At 38.2% G+C, this 19,628-nt stretch overlaps 1 protein-coding gene across 5 annotated transcripts in view; it reads left to right on the top strand.

Moving 5' to 3' along the window:
* Positions 1–19,628, top strand: part of LOC133664786 (E3 ubiquitin-protein ligase RNF31-like) — an 80,267-nt gene extending 60,639 nt beyond the window's left edge. For 3 of the 5 annotated variants that reach the window (XM_062069691.1, XM_062069692.1, XM_062069693.1), the window contains exons 17-25: positions 5,450–5,548; positions 5,622–5,711; positions 6,212–6,326; positions 12,878–12,990; positions 13,216–13,326; positions 14,201–14,249; positions 18,217–18,313; positions 18,461–18,626; positions 18,814–19,628. In XM_062069691.1, coding sequence (XP_061925675.1) covers positions 5,450–5,548; positions 5,622–5,711; positions 6,212–6,326; positions 12,878–12,990; positions 13,216–13,326; positions 14,201–14,249; positions 18,217–18,313; positions 18,461–18,626; positions 18,814–18,864 — 891 coding nt within the window. In that variant the 3' untranslated portion in view covers positions 18,865–19,628. The remainder of the gene's footprint in view (positions 1–5,449; positions 5,549–5,621; positions 5,712–6,211; positions 6,327–12,877; positions 12,991–13,215; positions 13,327–14,200; positions 14,250–18,216; positions 18,314–18,460; positions 18,627–18,813) is intronic. The other 2 variants (XM_062069694.1, XM_062069695.1) reach the window with 1 other exon arrangement.

A 19,628-nucleotide genomic window follows, 5' to 3' on the forward strand; every position in this document is an offset into this window, starting at 1 on the left:
AATAAGGCTCCACTTTTCCAAAATAGCTCGACGCTAACATACATTGACTTTCCCATTGACATGCTACCGATTAGCATTAGCGATTTTACATGGCGAATTCTCGATACCTCCAAATGTGCTGATTAGAAGTATGAAGAAAAAAAAAACGCTCCGACGTAATTTAAGGCTCCACTTTTCCAAAATAGCTCGACGCTAACATACATGGACTTTCCCATTGACATGCTACCGATTAGCATTAGCGATTTTACATGGCGAATTCTCGATACCTCCAATTGTGCTGATTAGAAGTGTGAAAAAAAACAAAAACGCTCCGACGTAATTAAGGCTCCACTTTTCCAAAATAGCTTGATGCTAACATACATTGACTTTCCCATTGACATGCTACCGATTAGCATTAGCGATTTTACATGGCGAATTCACGACACCTCCAAATGTGCTGATTAGAAGTATAAAAAAAAAAAACGCTCCGACGTAATTAAGGCTCCACTTTTCCAAAATAGCTTGACGCTAACATACATTGACTTTCCCATTGACATGCTACCGATTAGCATTAGCGATTTTACATGGCGAATTCTCGATACCTCCAAATGTGCTGATTAGAACTATAAAAAAAGAAAAACGCTCCGACGAAATTAAGGCTCCACTTTTCCAAAATAGCTTGACGCTAACATACATTGACTTTCCCATTGACATGCTACCGATTAGCATTAGCGATTTTACATGGCGAATTCTCGACACTTCCAAATGTGCTGATTAGAAGTATAAAAAAAACAACCTCTCCGACGTAATTAAGTCTCCACTTTTCCAAAATAGCTCGACGCTAACATACATTGACTTTCCCATTGACATGCTACCGATTAGCATTAGCGATTTTACATGGCGAATTCTCAACACTTCCAAATGTGCTGATTAGAAGTATAAAAAAAACAAAAAACGCTCCGACGTAATTAAGGCTCCACTTTTCCAAAATAGCTCGATGCTAACATACATTGACTTTCCCATTGACATGCTACCAATTAGCATTAGCGATTTTACATGGCGAATTCTCGACACCTCCAAATGTGCTGATTAGAAGTATAAAAAAACACTCCGACATAAATAAGGCTCCACTTTTCCAAAATAGCTCGACGCTAACATACATTGACTTTCCCATTGACATGCTACCGATTAGCATTAGCGATTTTACATGGCGAATTCTCGACACTTCCAAATGTGCTGATTAGAAGTATAAAAAAAACAAAAAACGCTCCGACGTACTTAAGGCTCCACTTTTCCAAAATAGCTCGATGCTAACATACATTGACTTTCCCATTGACATGCTACCGATTAGCATTAGCGATTTTACATGGCGAATTCTCGACACCTCCAAATGTGCTGATTAGAAGTATAAAAAAAACACTCCGACGTAATTAAGGCTCCACTTTTCCAAAATAGCTCGACGCTAACATACATTGACTTTTCCATTGACATGCTACCGATTAGCATTAGCGATTTTACATGGCGAATTCTCGATACCTCCAAATGTGCTGATTAGAAGTATAAAAAAAGAAAAACGCTCCGACGTAATTAAGGCTCCACTTTTCCAAAATAGCTTGACGCTAACATACATTGACTTTCCCATTGACATGCTACCGATTAGCATTAGCGATTTTACATGGCGAATTCTCGATACCTCCAAATGTGCTGATTAGAAGTGTGAAAAAAAAAAAAAACGCTCCGACGTAATTAAGGCTCCACTTTTCCAAAATAGCTCGACGCTAACATACATTGACTTTCCCATTGACATGCTACCGATTACCATTAGCGATTTTACATGGCGAATTCTCGACACCTCCAAATGTGCTGATTAGAAGTATAAAACAAAAAACACTCCGACGTAATTAAGGCTCCACTTTTCCTAAATAGCTCGACGCTAACATACATTGACTTTTCCATTGACATGCTACCGATTAGCATTAGCGATTTTACATGGCGAATTCTCGATACCTCCAAATGTGCTAATTAGAAGTATAAAAAAAGAAAAATGCTCCGACGTAATTAAGGCTCCACTTTTCCAAAATAGCTTGACGCTAACATACATTGACTTTCCCATTGACATGCTACCGATTAGCATTAGCGATTTTACATGGCGACTTCTCGACACCTCCAAATGTGCTGATTAGAAGTATAAAAAAAGAAAAACGCTACGACATAATTAAGGCTCCACTTTTCCAAAATAGCTCAACGCTAACATACGCTGACATGCTACCGATTAGCATTAGCGATTTTACATGGCGAATTCTCGACACCTCCAAATGTGCTGATTAGAAGTATAAAACAAAAAACGCTCCGACGTAATTAAGGCTCCACTTTTCCAAAATAGCTCGACACTAACATACATTGACTTTCCCATTGACATGCTACCGATTAGCATTAGCGATTTTACATGGCGAATTCTCGATACCTCCAAATGTGCTGATTAGAAGTATAAAAAAAGAAAAACGCTCCGACGTAATTAAGGCTCCACTTTTCCAAAATAGCTTGACGCTAACATACATTGACTTTCCCATTGACATGCTACCGATTAGCATTAGCGATTTTACATGCCGAATTCTCGACACCTCCAAATGTGCTGATTAGAAGTATAAAAAAAACACTCCGACATAAATAAGGCTCCACTTTTCCAAAATAGCTCGACGCTAACATACATTGACTTTCCCATTGACATGCTACCGATTAGCATTAGTGATTTTACATGGCGAATTCTCGACACTTCCAAATGTGCTGATTAGAAGTATAAAACAAAAAAACGCTCCGACGTAATTAAGGCTCCACTTTTCCAAAATAGCTCGACACTAACATACATTGACTTTCCCATTGACATGCTACCGATTAGCATTAGCGATTTTACATGGCGAATTCTCGATACCTCCAAATGTGCTGATTAGAAGTATAAAAAAAGAAAAACGCTCCGACGTAATTAAGGCTCCACTTTTCCAAAATAGCTTGACGCTAACATACATTGACTTTCCCATTGACATGCTACCGATTAGCATTAGCGATTTTACATGCCGAATTCTCGACACCTCCAAATGTGCTGATTAGAAGTATAAAAAAAACACTCCGACATAAATAAGGCTCCACTTTTCCAAAATAGCTCGACGCTAACATACATTGACTTTCCCATTGACATGCTACCGATTAGCATTAGCGATTTTACATGGTGAATTCTCGATACCTCCAAATGTGCTGATTAGAAGTATAAAAATAAAAAAACGCTCCAACGTAATTAAGGCTCCACTTTTCCAAAATAGCTCGACGCTAACATACATTGACTTTCCCATTGACATGCTACCGATTAGCATTAGCGATTTTACACGGCGAATTCTCGACACCTCCAAATGTGCTGATTAGAAGTATAAAAAAAAAAAAACGCTCCGACGTAATTAAGGCTCCACTTTTCCAAAATAGCTCTACGCTAACATACATTGACTTTCCCATTGACATGCTACCGATTAGCATTAACGATTTTACATGGCGAATTCTCGACACCTCCAAATGTGCTGATTAGAAGTATTAAAAAAAAAACAAAAAACGCTCCGACGTAATTAAGGCTCCACTTTTCCAAAATAGCTCGACGCTAACATACATGGACTTTCCCATTGACATGCTACCGATTAGCATTAGTGATTTTACATGGCGAATTCTCGACACCTCCAAATGTGCTGATTAGAAGTATAAAAAAAACAAAAAATGCTCCGACGTAATTAAGGCTCCACTTTTCCAAAATACCTTGATGCTAACATACATGGACTTTCCCTTTGACATGCTACCGATTACCATTAGCGAATTTACATGGCGAATTTTCGACACTTCCAAATGTGCTGATTAGAAGTATAAAACAAAAAAACGCTCCGACATAATTAAGGTTCCACTTTTCCAAAATAGCTCGACGCTAACATACATGGATTTTCCCATTGACATGCTACCGATTAGCATTAGCGATTTTACATGCCGAATTCTCGATACCTCCAAATGTGCTGATAGAAGTATAAAAAAAAAACGCTCCGACGTAATTTAAGACTCCACTTTTCCAAAATAGCTCGACGCTAACATACATGGACTTTCCCATTGACATGCTACCGATTAGCATTAGCGATTTTACATGGCGAATTCTCAATACCTCCAAATGTGCTGATTAGAAGTATAAAAAAAGAAAAACGCTCCGACGTAATTAAGGCTCCACTTTTCCAAAATAGCTTGAAGATAACATACATTGACTTTCCCATTGAAATGCTACCGATTAGCATTAGCGATTTTACATGCCGAATTCTCGACACCTCCAAATGTGCTGATTAGAAGTATAAAAAAAACACTCCGACATAAATAAGGCTCCACTTTTCCAAAATAGCTCGACGCTAACATACATGGACTTTCCCATTGACATGCTACCGATTAGCATTAGCGATTTTACACGGCGAATTCTCGACACCTCCAAATGTGCTGATTAGAAGTATAAAAAAAACAAAAAATGCTCTGACGTAATTAAGGCTCCACTTTTCCAAAATACCTTGATGCTAACATACATGGACTTTCCCTTTGACATGCTACCGATTACCATTAGCGAATTTACATGGCGAATTCTCGACACTTCCAAATGTGCTGATTAGAAGTATAAAACAAAAAAACGCTCAGACATAATTAAGGTTCCACTTTTCCAAAATAGCTCGACGCTAACATACATGGATTTTCCCATTGACATGCTACCGATTAGCATTAGCGATTTTACATGGCGAATTCTCGATACCTCCAAATGTGCTGATAGAAGTATAAAAAAAACAACACTCCGACGTAATTTAAAACTCCACTTTTCCAAAATAGCTCGACGCTAACATACATGGACTTTCCCATTGACATGCTACCGATTAGCATTAGCGATTTTACATGGCGAATTCTCGACACCTCCAAATGTGCTGATAGAAGTATAAAAAAAACAACGCTCCGACGTAATTTAAGACTCCACTTTTCCAAAATAGCTCGACGCTAACATACATGGACTTTCCCATTGACATGCTACCGATTAGCATTAGCGATTTTACATGGCGAATTCTCGATACCTCCAAATGTGCTGATAGAAGTATAAAAAAAAAAACGCTCCGACGTAATTTAAGACTCCACTTTTCCAAAATAGCTCGACGCTAACATACATGGACTTTCCCATTGACATGCTACCGATTAGCATTAGCGATTTTACATGGCGAATTCTCGACACTTCCAAATGTGCTGATTAGAAGTACAAAAAAAGAAAAACGCTCCGACGTAATTAAGGCTCCACTTTTCCAAAATAGCTCGACGCTAACATACATTGACTATCCCATTGACATGTTTGGTAAAGCCTTTTCTGCAACAACTACCATCATACGCTATTGACGGTGCTTGAAGACTGTGTGTGTTGTTGCTAACGTTCCAGCTGAGAGAATGTTTGGAGCCAGAAGTCTACGAGCTTTTCCACAAGAAGCTGACAGAACAAGCTCTCATCAAAGACCCCAAGTTCCTGTGGTGCTGTCACGTAGGTGGTGGTGGTTGTAGTCCCTCACACGCACTACCATGTCACCGCATCACCTTCTCCTCTCCTCCCCCAGTGTTCCTACGGCTTCATCTACGATGGAGACCAGCTGAAAGTCACCTGCTTCCAGTGTCGCAACACTTTCTGTGCCCACTGCAAGAAGCCCGTGAGTAGTCCTTGGCACAATCCAGCAAAGCAGGAGTTGACAAGCCCCCACACAAGTCCCTTTGGTGCCCTCACAAACCATCAGAAATCACAAAAACCCCAAAACTAAATATTTGATGTTTAGTAATTGAAGCCTTAAATAGTTTAATAATTCACAACATTGATTTTGATCCATTATTATTTTATGAACATTGACTGTTGGGTTCAAACATCGATGACATCTATTAAACAAGACAAGAAGCAAGGAATTAAACAGAGACATAATTCAATTTGGCTCAATTGAGGAGAAACGCGTAGACCTGTACCCCTGCACAGTGTCTCACCACGCTCTGACGAAAGATTGTACGCCTCTTTTATTCGGACTTTCCCTGATTACATGGCAACTGCTGTTTCCAAAGGGACGGGGGGTCGTAAACAGCCGCGCAAAAATGACGGTGTCATGAAGAAGTCCTTATTTAGATCCTTATTTCACACAGTGTGTGTGTTTATATGTATATATAGTGGGAGTCCCAGCATGCAGGATTGTCGTGTGAGCAGTACCAGTGGTGGAAGAGAGAGAACGACCCAGAGTACCAGAAGCAAGGTCTGGCAGGCTACTTGCGAGACAACGGCATCAGTGAGTCACTCTGGATGTCATTAACTACAAGTAGTGTTATCACCGGAGTACGAGGGCTGGCAAAACATGCCACACTCACCTCTGTAAGAGGACACAAGAAGCCATGCTAACGGCTAAGCTAAGAATACTGAAACAAATGATAGTTTTCATTTTCAAAAGGATTAGGTTTCCCCTCCATGGTGGTGACTGTTAAAGGCCCCAGGGACCCATGGTGGTGACTGTTAAAGGCCCCAAATTTTTTTGTGCTAATTTTGCAACCGTTTACCCCAGTCGTTAAATTGGTACGTGACATATGGCAACTGTTAGCACGCTTACGTTAGCATGCTAGCATGCTAACATTAAAATGTTAACTTTTTTTTTTGCTAATTTTGCAACCGTTTCCCCAGTCGTTAAATTGGTACGTGACATATGTTAACTGTTAGCACGCTAACATTAGCATGCTAACATTAAAATGTTAACTTTTTTTTTTGCTAATTTTGCAACCGTTTACCCCAGTCGTTAACTTGGTACGTGACATATGTCAACTGTTAGCACGCTAATGTTAGTATGCTAGCATGCTAACATTAAAATGTTAACTTTTTTGGGGGGAATTTTGCAACCGTTTACCCCAGTCGTTAAATTGGTACGTGACATATGGCAACTGTTAGCACGCTTACGTTAGCATGCCAGCATGCTAACATTAAAATGTTAACTTTTTTTTTTGCTAATTTTGCAACCGTTTCCCCAGTCGTTAAATTGTTACGTGACATATGGCAACTGTTAGCATGCTAGCATGTTAACATTAAAATGCTAACTTTTTTTTGCTAATTTTGCAACCGTTTACCCCAGTCGTTAACTTGGTACGTGACATATGTTAACTGTTAGCACACTAACGTTAGCGTGCTAACATTAAAATGTTAACTTTTTTTTTTGCTAATTTTGCAACCGTTTCCCCAGTCGTTAAATTGTTACGTGACATATGGCAACTGTTAGCATGCTAGCATGTTAACATTAAAATGCTAACTTTTTTTTGCTAATTTTGCAACCGTTTACCCCAGTCGTTAACTTGGTACGTGACATATGTCAACTGTTAGCACGCTAATGTTAGTATGCTAGCATGCTAACATTAAAATGTTAACTTTTTTGGGGGGAATTTTGCAACCGTTTACCCCAGTCGTTAAATTGGTACGTGACATATGGCAACTGTTAGCACGCTTACGTTAGCATGCCAGCATGCTAACATTAAAATGTTAACTTTTTTTTTTGCTAATTTTGCAACCGTTTCCCCAGTCGTTAAATTGTTACGTGACATATGGCAACTGTTAGCATGCTAGCATGTTAACATTAAAATGCTAACTTTTTTTTGCTAATTTTGCAACCGTTTACCCCAGTCGTTAACTTGGTACGTGACATATGTCAACTGTTAGCACGCTTACGTTAGCATGCTAGCATGTTAACATTAAAATGCTAACTTTTTTTTGCTAATTTTGCAACCGTTTACCCCTGTCGTTAAGTTGTTACGTGACATATGGCAACTGTTAGCACGCTTACGTTAGCATGCTAGCATGTTAACATTAAAATGTTAACTTTTTTTTTTGTAATTTTGCAACCGTTTACCCCAGTCGTTAAATTGGTACGTGACATATGGCAACTGTTAGCACGCTTACGTTAGCATGCTAGCATGTTAACATTAAAATGCTAACTTTTTTTTTTGCTAATTTTGCAACCGTTTACCCCAGTCGTTAAATTGGTACGTGACTAATGGCAACTGTTAGCACGCTTACGTTAGCATGCTAGCATGCTAACATTAAAATGTTAACTTTTTTTTTGTGCTAATTTTGCAACCGTTTCCCCAGTCGTTAACTTGGTACGTGACATATGTCAACTGTTAGCACGCTAATGTTAGTATGCTAGCATGCTAACATTAAAATGTTAACTTTTTTTTTTGTAATTTTGCAACCGTTTACCCCAGTCGTTAAATTGGTACGTGACATATGGCAACTGTTAGCACGCTTACGTTAGCATGCTAGCATGCTGACATTAAAATGTTAACTTTTTTTTTTGCTAATTTTGCAACCGTTTACCCCAGTCGTTAAATTGGTACGTGACATATGGCAACTGTTAGCACGCTAATATTAGCATGCTAACATTAAAATGTTAACTTTTTTTTTTGGAATTTTGCAACCGTTTACCCCAGTCGTTAAATTGGTACGTGACATATGGCAACTGTTAGCACGCATACGTTAGCATGCTAGCATGCTAACATTAAAATGTTAACTTTTTTTTTGCTAATTTTGCAACCGTTTACCCCAGTCGTTAAATTGTTACGTGACATATGGCAACTGTTAGCACGCTTACGTTAGCATGCTAGCATGCTAACATTAAAATGTTAACTTTTTTTTTTTGCTAATTTTGAAACCGTTTACCCCAGTCGTTAAGTTGTTACGTGACATATGGCAACTGTTAGCACGCTTACGTTAGCATGCTAGCATGTTAACATTAAAATGTTAACTTTTTTTTTTGTAATTTTGCAACCGTTTACCCCAGTCGTTAAATTGGTACGTGACATATGGCAACTGTTAGCACGCTAACGTTAGTATGCTAGAATGCTAACATTAAAATGTTAACTTTTTTTTTTGCTAATTTTGCAACCGTTTACCCCAGTCATTAAATTGGTACGTGACATATGTTAACTGTTAGCACGCTAACGTTAGCATGCTAGCATGTTAACATTAAAATGTTAACTTTTTTTTTTGTAATTTTGCAACCGTTTACCCCAGTCGTTAACTTGGTACATGACATATGTTAACTGTTAGCATGCTAATGTTAGCATGCTAGCATGCTAACATTAAAATGCTAACTTTTTTTTTGCTAATTTTGCAACCGTTTACCCTTGTTGTTAAATTGGTACGTGACATATATCAACTGTTAGCACGCTTACCTTAGCATGCTAACATTAAAATGCTAACTTTTTTTTTTGCTAATTTTGCAACCGTTTACCCCAGTCGTTAAATTGGTACGTGACTAATGGCAACTGTTAGCACGCTTACGTTAGCATGCTAGCATGTTAACATTAAAATGTTAACTTTTTTTTTGTAATTTTGCAACCGTTTACCCCAGTCGTTAACTTGGTACATGACATATGTTAACTGTTAGCATGCTAATGTTAGCATGCTAGCATGCTAACATTAAAATGCTAACTTTTTTTTTGCTAATTTTGCAACCGTTTACCCTTGTTGTTAAATTGGTACGTGACATATATCAACTGTTAGCACGCTTACCTTAGCATGCTAACATTAAAATGCTAACTTTTTTTTTTGCTAATTTTGCAACCGTTTACCCCAGTCGTTAAATTGGTACGTGACTAATGGCAACTGTTAGCACGCTTACGTTAGCATGCTAGCATGCTAACATTAAAATGTTAACTTTTTTTTTTTGCTAATTTTGCAACCGTTTCCCCAGTCGTTAACTTGGTACGTGACATATGTCAACTGTTAGCACGCTAATGTTAGTATGCTAGCATGCTAACATTAAAATGTTAACTTTTTTTTTTGTAATTTTGCAACCGTTTACCCCAGTCGTTAAATTGGTACGTGACATATGGCAACTGTTAGCACGCTTACGTTAGCATGCTAGCATGCTAACATTAAAATGTTAACTTTTTTTTTTGCTAATTTTGCAACCGTTTACCCCAGTCGTTAAATTGGTACGTGACATATGGCAACTGTTAGCACGCTAACATTAGCATGCTAACATTAAAATGTTAATATTTTTTTTTGGAATTTTGCAACCGTTTACCCCAGTCGTTAAATTGTTACGTGACATATGGCAACTGTTAGCACGCTTACGTTAGCATGCTAGCATGCTAACATTAAAATGTTAACTTTTTTTTTTGCTAATTTTGCAACCGTTTACCCCAGTCGTTAAATTGTTACGTGACATATGGCAACTGTTAGCACGCTTACGTTAGCATGCTAGCATGCTAACATTAAAATGTTAACTTTTTTTTTTTGCTAATTTTGAAACCGTTTACCCCAGTCGTTAAGTTGTTACGTGACATATGGCAACTGTTAGCACGCTTACGTTAGCATGCTAGCATGTTAACATTAAAATGTTAACTTTTTTTTTTGTAATTTTGCAACCGTTTACCCCAGTCGTTAAATTGGTACGTGACATATGGCAACTGTTAGCACGCTAACGTTAGTATGCTAGAATGCTAACATTAAAATGTTAACTTTTTTTTTTGCTAATTTTGCAACCGTTTACCCCAGTCATTAAATTGGTACGTGACATATGTTAACTGTTAGCACGCTAACGTTAGCATGCTAGCATGTTAACATTAAAATGTTACCTTTTTTATTGGTAATTTTGCAACCGTTTACCCCAGTCGTTAACTTGGTACGTGACATATGTTAACTGTTAGCATGCTAGCATGTTAACATTAAAATGCTAACTTTTTTTTGCTAATTTTGCAACCGTTTACCCCAGTCGTTAACTTGGTACGTGACATATGTCAACTGTTAGCACGCTAATGTTAGTATGCTAGCATGCTAACATTAAAATGTTAACTTTTTTGGGGGGAATTTTGCAACCGTTTACCCCAGTCATTAAATTGGTACGTGACATATGTTGACTGTTAGCACGCTAACGTTAGCATGCTAGCATGTTAACATTAAAATGTTACCTTTTTTATTGGTAATTTTGCAACCGTTTACCCCAGTCGTTAACTTGGTACGTGACATATGTTAACTGTTAGCATGCTAGCATGTTAACATTAAAATGCTAACTTTTTTTTGCTAATTTTGCAACCGTTTACCCCAGTCGTTAACTTGGTACGTGACATATGTTAACTGTTAGCATGCTAGCATGTTAACATTAAAATGTTAACTTTTTTTTTTGTAATTTTGCAACCGTTTACCCCAGTCGTTAAATTGGTACGTGACATATGGCAACTGTTAGCACGCTAACGTTAGTATGCTAGAATGCTAACATTAAAATGTTAACTTTTTTTTTTGCTAATTTTGCAACCGTTTACCCCAGTCATTAAATTGGTACGTGACATATGTTAACTGTTAGCACGCTAACGTTAGCATGCTAGCATGTTAACATTAAAATGTTACCTTTTTTATTGGTAATTTTGCAACCGTTTACCCCAGTCGTTAACTTGGTACGTGACATATGTTAACTGTTAGCATGCTAGCATGCTAACATTAAAATGCCAACTTTTTTTTTGCTAATTTTGCAACCGTTTACCCCGGTCGTTAAATTGGTACGTGACATAGGGCAACTGTTAGCACGCTTATGTTAGCATGCTTACATTAAAATGTTCACTTTTTTTTGTGCTAATTTTGCAACCGTTTACCCCAGTCGTTAAATTGTTACGTGACATATGGCAACTGTTAGCATGCTAGCATGTTAACATTAAAATGCTAACTTTTTTTTGCTAATTTTGCAACCGTTTACACCAGTCGTTAACTTGGTACGTGACATATGTTAACTGTTAGCACGCTAACGTTAGCATGCTAACATTAAAATGTTAACTTTTTTTTTGTGCTAATTTTGCAACTGTTTACCCCAGTCGTTAACTTGGTACGTGACATATGTCAACTCTTAGCACGCTTACGTTAGCATGCTAGCATGTTAACATTAAAATGCTAACTTTTTTTTGCTAATTTTGCAACCGTTTACCCCGGTCGTTAAATTGTTACGTGACATATGGCAACTGTTAGCACGTTAATTTTAGCATGCTAACATTAAAATGCTAAATTATTTTATGCTAATTTTGCAACCGTTTACCCAAGTCGTTAACTTGGTGCGTGACATATGTCAACTGTTAGCATGCTAACGGTAGCATGCTAGCATGCTAATGTTAGCGTGCTAACTTTTTTTTGCTAATTTTGCAACCGTTTACCCAAGTCGTTAACTTGGTACGTGACATGTCAACTGTTACCGCGCTAATGTTAGCATGCTAACTTTTATAACCAATTTTAGGTGATGTACTGTGTTGTGTTGCAATGTGTACTACTAGGTGGTGTGTACTACTAGGTATGTTGTACTGTGATGTGTACTACTAGGTGGTGTGTACTACTAGGTATGTTGTACTGTGATGTGTACTACTAGGTGGTGTGTACTACTAGGTATGTTGTACTGTGATGTGTACTACTAGGTGGTGTGTACTACTAGGTATGTTGTACTGTGATGTGTACTACTAGGTGGTGTGTACTACTAGGTATGTTGTACTGTGATGTGTACTACTAGGTGGTGTGTACTACTAGGTATGTTGTACTGTGATGTGTACTACTAGGTGGTGTGTACTACCAGGTATGTTGTACTGTGATGTGTACTACTAGGTGGTGTGTACTACTAGGTATGTTGTACTGTGATGTGTACTACTAGGTGGTGTGTACTACTAGGTATGTTGTACTGTGATGTGTACTACTAGGTGGTGTGTACTACTAGGTATGTTGTACTGTGATGTGTACTACTAGGTGGTGTGTACTACCAGGTATGTTGTACTGTGATGTGTACTACTAGGTGGTGTGTACTACTAGGTATGTTGTACTGTGTTTCAGCGTGTCCCAACTGCCGCTTCCAGTACGCCTTGTCCAAAGGAGGCTGCATGCACTTCTGCTGCTCGCAGTGTCGCTACCAATTCTGCAGTGGTTGCAACAACCCTTTCCACACAGTAAGACATCGTTACTTCATCACCATACTGGACTAGTAATACTCATGCTGTACTACACATAGAAATACTTAGTGTTGGCAAGGAAATACATCACTTTACACCCAAAAAGGTAGTGTTTTGTAGTGTTCTTGTACTCAGAATACTGTGTCCTTGTACTCAGAGTACTGTGTACGTGTACTCAGAATACTGTGTACTTGTACTGAGAGTAGTGTGTACTTGTACTAGACGTGTGCAGTGGAGGAGTGCACAGTATCAGGACTACATGCTCATCACCCCAGAGACTGTCTCTTCTACTTGAGGGACTGGGAACCTTCTAGACTGCAGGCGCTACTCCAGGTACTACACCAGTACTACACCAGTACCACACCAGTACTACACCAGTACTACACCAGTACTACTCCAGGTACTACACCAGTACTACATCAGTACTACACCAGTACCACACCAGTACCACACCAGTACCACACCAGTACTACACCAGTACTACACTACATTGCTACTATTTTACACCGGAGGCACTACACTACTTTTATACTAGTGGTACTATAGTACTTTTATACTATTTTATACTAGTGGTACTATAGTACTTTTATACTATTTTATACTAGTGGTATTACAGTACTTTTATACTAGTGGTACTACAGTACTTTTATACTAGTGGTATTACAGTACTTTTTTACTATTTTATATTAATGGTATTACAGTACTTTTTTACTATTTTATACTAGGGTTTTTACAGTACTTTTATACTAGAGCTACTACAGTACTTTTCTACTACTTTGTACTAGAGGTACTACAGTACTTTTATTCTATTTTATACTAGTGGTATTACAGTACTTTTATACTATTTTATACTAGTGGTATTACAGTACTTTAATACTAATTTGTACTGGAGGTACTACAGTACTTTTATACTATTTTATACTAGTAGTATTACAATACTTTTATACTAGTGGTATTACAGTACTTTTATATTATTTTATACTAGTGGTGTTACAGTACTTTTATACTAGTGGTATTACAGTACTTTTATACTAATGGTTTTACAGTACTTTTATACTACTTTGTACTGGAGGTACTACAGTACTTTTATACTATTTTATACTAGTGGTATTACAGTACTTTGTACTGGAGGTACTACAGTACTTTTCAACTTAGTAAAAGTACTGCAGTACAATGATTGAAATGTGTCTCATTGTGTGCCTGACAGAAGAATGGTGTTACCTTTAATACTGACCCTCCTCCTGGAACACAAACAGGTAAGACTTTGGTTCCATATGAATATTCATGTTCACTTATTATGATCCTCATGAATATTCATGGTCAGTTATTATGATCCTCATGAATATTCATGGCCAGTTATTATTATTATTATTATGAGCCTCATGAATATTCATGTAGTGTGACCTCATGAATATTCATTTTACTTATGATCCTCATGAATATTCATGTTCATTTATTATGATGCTCATGAATATTCGTGTTCACTTATTATGATGCCCATGAATATTCATGTAGTATGACCTCATGAATATTCATTTTACTTATGATCCTCATGAATATTTGTGTTCACTTATTACGATCCTCATGAATATTCATGTTCACTTATTATTATCCTCATGAATATACATGCACACTTATTATGATCCTCATGAATATTCATGTTCACTTATTATCCTCATGAATATTCATGCACACTTATTAGGATCCTCATGTTCACTTATTATCCTCATGAATATTCATGCACACTATGATCCTCATGAATATTCATGTTCACTTGTTATTGTTATATTTCCATTAATATTCACGTTCGCTTATTATGGTCCTCATGAATATTCATGTTCACTTATTGTGATGCTCATGAATATTCGTGTTCACTTATTATGATGCTCATGAATATTCATGTTGTATGACCTCATGAATATTCATTTTACTTACGATCCTCATGAATATTCGTGTTAATGTATTATGATGCTCATGAATATTCATGCGCACTTATTATGATGCTCATGAATATTCATGCACACTTATTATGATCCTCATGAATATTCATGCACACTTATTATCCTCATGAATATTAGTGTTAACTTATTATGATGCTCATGAATATTCATGTAGTATGACCTCATGAATATTCATGTTTGCTTATTATGGTCTTCATGAATATTCATGTTCACTTATTATGATGCTCATGGATATTTGTGTTCACTTATGATGCTCACGGAAATTCATGTAGTATGACCTCATGAATATTTATTTTACTTATGATCCTCATGAATATTAATGTTCACTTATTATGATCCTCATGAATATTCATATTGACTTATTATCCTCATGAATATTCATGCACACTTATTATTATCCTCATGAATATTCATGTTCACTTATTATTGTTGTGTTTGCCATTATATTCACGTTCGCTTATTATGGTCTTCATGAATATTCATGTTCACTTATTATGATCTGCATGAATATTCATGGTAACTTATTATGCCCCTCATGAATATTTATGTTAACTTATTGTGATCCTCATGGATATTCATGTTTAGCTATTACTCCCCCTGAATATTCATGTTCACTTACTATGATCTGCATGAATATTCATGGTAACTTATTATGCTCCTCATGAATATTCATGTTAAATGATAAATGGGTTATACTTGTATAGCGCTTTTCTACCTTCAAGGTACTCAAAGCGCTTTGACACTATTTCCACATTCACCCATTCACACACACTGATGGCGGGAGCTGCCATGCAAGGCGCTAACCAGCAGCCATCAGGAGCAAGGGTGAAGTGTCTTGCCCAAGGACACAACGGATGTGACTAGGAAGGTAGAAGGTGGGGATTGAACCCCAGTAACCAGCAACCCTCCGATTGCTGGCACAGCCACTTCACTTATTATGATCCTCATGAATATTCATGTTCAGTTATTGCCCATCATGAATATTCCTGTTCAGCTATTGCTCCTCCTGAATATTCATGTTCAGCTATTACTCCCCGTGAATATTCATGTTCCGTTATTACCCCTCATGAATATTCATGTTCAGCTATTACTCCTCATGAATATTCATGTTCGGCTATTACTCCTCATGAATATTCATGTTCAGCTATTACTCTCCATGAATATTCATGTTCAGCTATTAACCCCCTCGTGAATATTCATGTCCGGTTATTACTCCTCGTGAATATTCATGTTCAGCTATTACCCCCCCCCCTCATGAATATTCATGTTCAGCTATTACTCCCCATGATTATTCATGTTCAGCTATTAACCCCCCTCATGCATATTCATGTCCGGTTATTACTCCTCATGGATAGTTATGTTCAGCTATTAACCCCCCTCATGCATATTCATGTCCGGTTATTACTCCTCATGGATATTCATGTTCAGCTATCCCCCCTCATGAATATTCATGTTCAGCTATTAAACCCCCTCATGAATATGCATGTTCAGCTATTACCCCTTATGAATATTCATGTTCAGCTATTACCCCTCATGAATATTCATGTTCAGTTATTAACCCCCCCTCGTGAATATTCATGTTCAGCTATTGCTCCTCATGAATATTCATGTTAGGCTATTACCCCCCCCCCCATCCATGAATATTCATGTTCAGTTATTAACCCGCCCCCCCCCCCCCTCGTGAATATTCATGTTCAGCTATTGTTCCTCATGACTATTCATGTTCGTCTATTACCCCCCCCCCTCATGAATATTCATGTTCGGCTATTACTCCTCATACATATTCATGTTCGTTTATTACTCCTCATGAATATTCTTGTTCAGCTATTGCCCCTCATGAATATTCATGCTCAGCTATTAACCCCCCTCTCATGAATATTCATGTTCATCTATTACCCCTCATTAATATGCATGTTCAGCTATTACTTTGGCTATTAACACCCCCCATGAATATTCATAAAGAGTAATAGCCGAACATGAATATTCATGTTCGGCTACTACCCCTCATGAATATTCATGTTCAGCTATTACTCCCTCATGATTATTCATGTCCGGCTATTACCCCTCGTGAATATTCCTGTTCGGCTATTACGCCTCATGAATATTCATGTTCAGCTATTACTCCTCATGAATATTCATGTTCAGCTATTACCCCTCATGAATATTCATGTTCAGCTATTAGTCCTCATGAATATTCATGTTCAGTAATTACTGAGCAGGTCCTAGCTTGCCATAAATCCTGTACCCGCCACAGGACACTATGAGAGACTCGGGCAATTACCATTTTACAAGTCAACAAAGCACATGTAGCCTGGTTGGGCAAAGTCCCATGCACCCTCCAGTACGCTGTAGACCTGGTCCAGTGTTCCACGACCAGGACAAAAACTAGCGTACATTGTACGACTCTATAGCTGAGATTCGAGTACGGTCCTACTCTTCTCTCCAGTACTTTGGAATAGATGTTCCTAGACAGGCTGAGGACTGTGATCCACCCTGTAGTTGGAACGCACCCTTCGGTCATCTTTTTTTGAAAATGCGGACCACCTGGTTTGCCAATCCCGATGAACTGTTCCTGACTTTGAAGAGATCAAGACCAAAACCGTGCCACAGCACAGAGAGCCTACAGCCGACTCTGTAGTTCCACTAGGAGACTTCAACGTCTCTTGGATCTAAACCTGGCCAAACCACAGTTTGTCCAACATCCCATGTCAGTAAGTGTACCTGGCACCAGGACACCCTTGGCTGCAGGTCTTCCATCAGACTTGTGCTTGCATGTTTTGGTGACTTGGGTGGAGAGAAGGTCTGAGCTGGATCAGACGAGGGAGAAAGATGCCGGACAGGTCTGACAGACCTTAACGTGGGTCTTCAACTGTACCTCGGCAGACCTTGGCCCGCATCCCACGGGAGGCCGAGCATACCAGGTCTGAGTGGTCTGTGTTGGAGCCTCCATTGCTCAGGCGGCCAATCGGTGCCTTGGGTCAGTGCCAGAAACCTCTAAAACTGATGGCTGTCAAGCCGAGTCTCCTGAAGCAGCTTTGGCGGTGGTGGTAGTAAAAAGTGGGATGTAGGAGAAGTCCATGAAGAAAGACTTGGAAAAGGTTCTAGCAAAGAGTCCGACACCGCAGACCTTTCCGTATGGTCCATGTTTTCACCGGCGGTCTGGTTGCCAGTTTTCTCTTCCTGTCGCTCGCCCAGACTGCTTTTCTATCAACCAATGTCCCAGGTTTTTGGTGCCCTCCTAATCCCTGCCTCTCTCTCCAAGGACTGTGCGGGGTGATCGAGCAGAAGGACGATGGAGGCCAGCAAGCGGACTCGGCCTGTGGAGCGCACACCCAACCGGGACACGCCGGACTCTGCGAGTACGAACCGTCCTACGCTTTCTGCGCTCTCAGAGTCCGTGTTTTGTAGCCGAGTCTGCCACCCGCACCCTTAAAGTGTCCACTAGGGGGTGTCCCAGTCTGTCACCATGGCAACAAGTCCTTCACTGGCCTCCATGTTGTGTGCAGGAAGCATTACAGAGAGTACCTGGTCAGCCTGATCAACAGCAACTCCTTAGACCCGGCTCACCTGTACAGCTCCAACGAACTCCTGCTGGCCTGCCGCAGGTACAAGGTGGAGGACTCCCGCACCGAGGCTGAAGATGGAGTACTTTACTACAGCCGGCTCATGGAGGTAACCACTCTCTGTGTGTGTGTGTGTGTGTGTGTGTGTGTGTGTGTGTGTGTGTGTGTGTGTGTGTGTGTGTGTGTGTGTGTGTGTGTGTGTGTGTGTGTGTGTCTAACTCTGTGTGTGTGTGTGTGTGTGTGTGTGTGTGTGTGTGCGTGTGTGCGTGCGTGCGTGCGTGCGTGCGTGCGTGTAGAAGCTGATGGCTGAAGTTCCACTCGGTGACAAAGTTCCACGCAAGAAATAATAAGTTGATGATGAAGAAGTAGATAATGATGATAAAGATGAAGATAATGATGATGATGATGATGAAGATAATGATGATGGTGAAGATGATGATGATGATGATGATAAAGATGACGATAGTGATGATGATGATGAAGATGATGATGCAACAATGAAAAGTCCACAACAAATATTCCAAGAAGAAAAATCCTCCAATCAAAATTGAAATATGAAAATAAGGTATTCAACATATTTTGTTCAATATCCTAAAATACACCGTAATATTATTATTATAATTATTACCATATAATTATTATTATTATTATTATAGTTATTATATGTATTATTATATATATATATTTTTTTTGTGTGTTTATTTAATATTTATTATTATTATTATTATTTATTTACAGTAAAGAAAGGTGTATCATTATTATTTATTGTCGATAAAGAAAGGTGTATTATTATTATTTATTGACAATAAAGAAAGGTGTATTATTATTATTATTTATTGACAAAGAAAGGTGTATTATTATTATTCATTGACAGTAAAGAATGGTGTATTATTATTATTATTATTTATTGACAATAAAGAAAGGTGTATTATTATTATTATTTATTGACAAAGAAAGGTGTATTATTATTATTCATTGACAGTAAAGAATGGTGTATTATTATTATTATTTATTGACAGTAAAGAATTGTTTATTATTATTTATTGACAGTAAAGAAAGGTGTATTTATTGACAATAAAGAAAGGTGTATTATTATTTCACAGTAAAGAAT

Source organism: Entelurus aequoreus, linkage group LG14, assembly GCF_033978785.1.
Source record: "Entelurus aequoreus isolate RoL-2023_Sb linkage group LG14, RoL_Eaeq_v1.1, whole genome shotgun sequence".
Taxonomy (NCBI): domain Eukaryota; kingdom Metazoa; phylum Chordata; class Actinopteri; order Syngnathiformes; family Syngnathidae; genus Entelurus; species Entelurus aequoreus.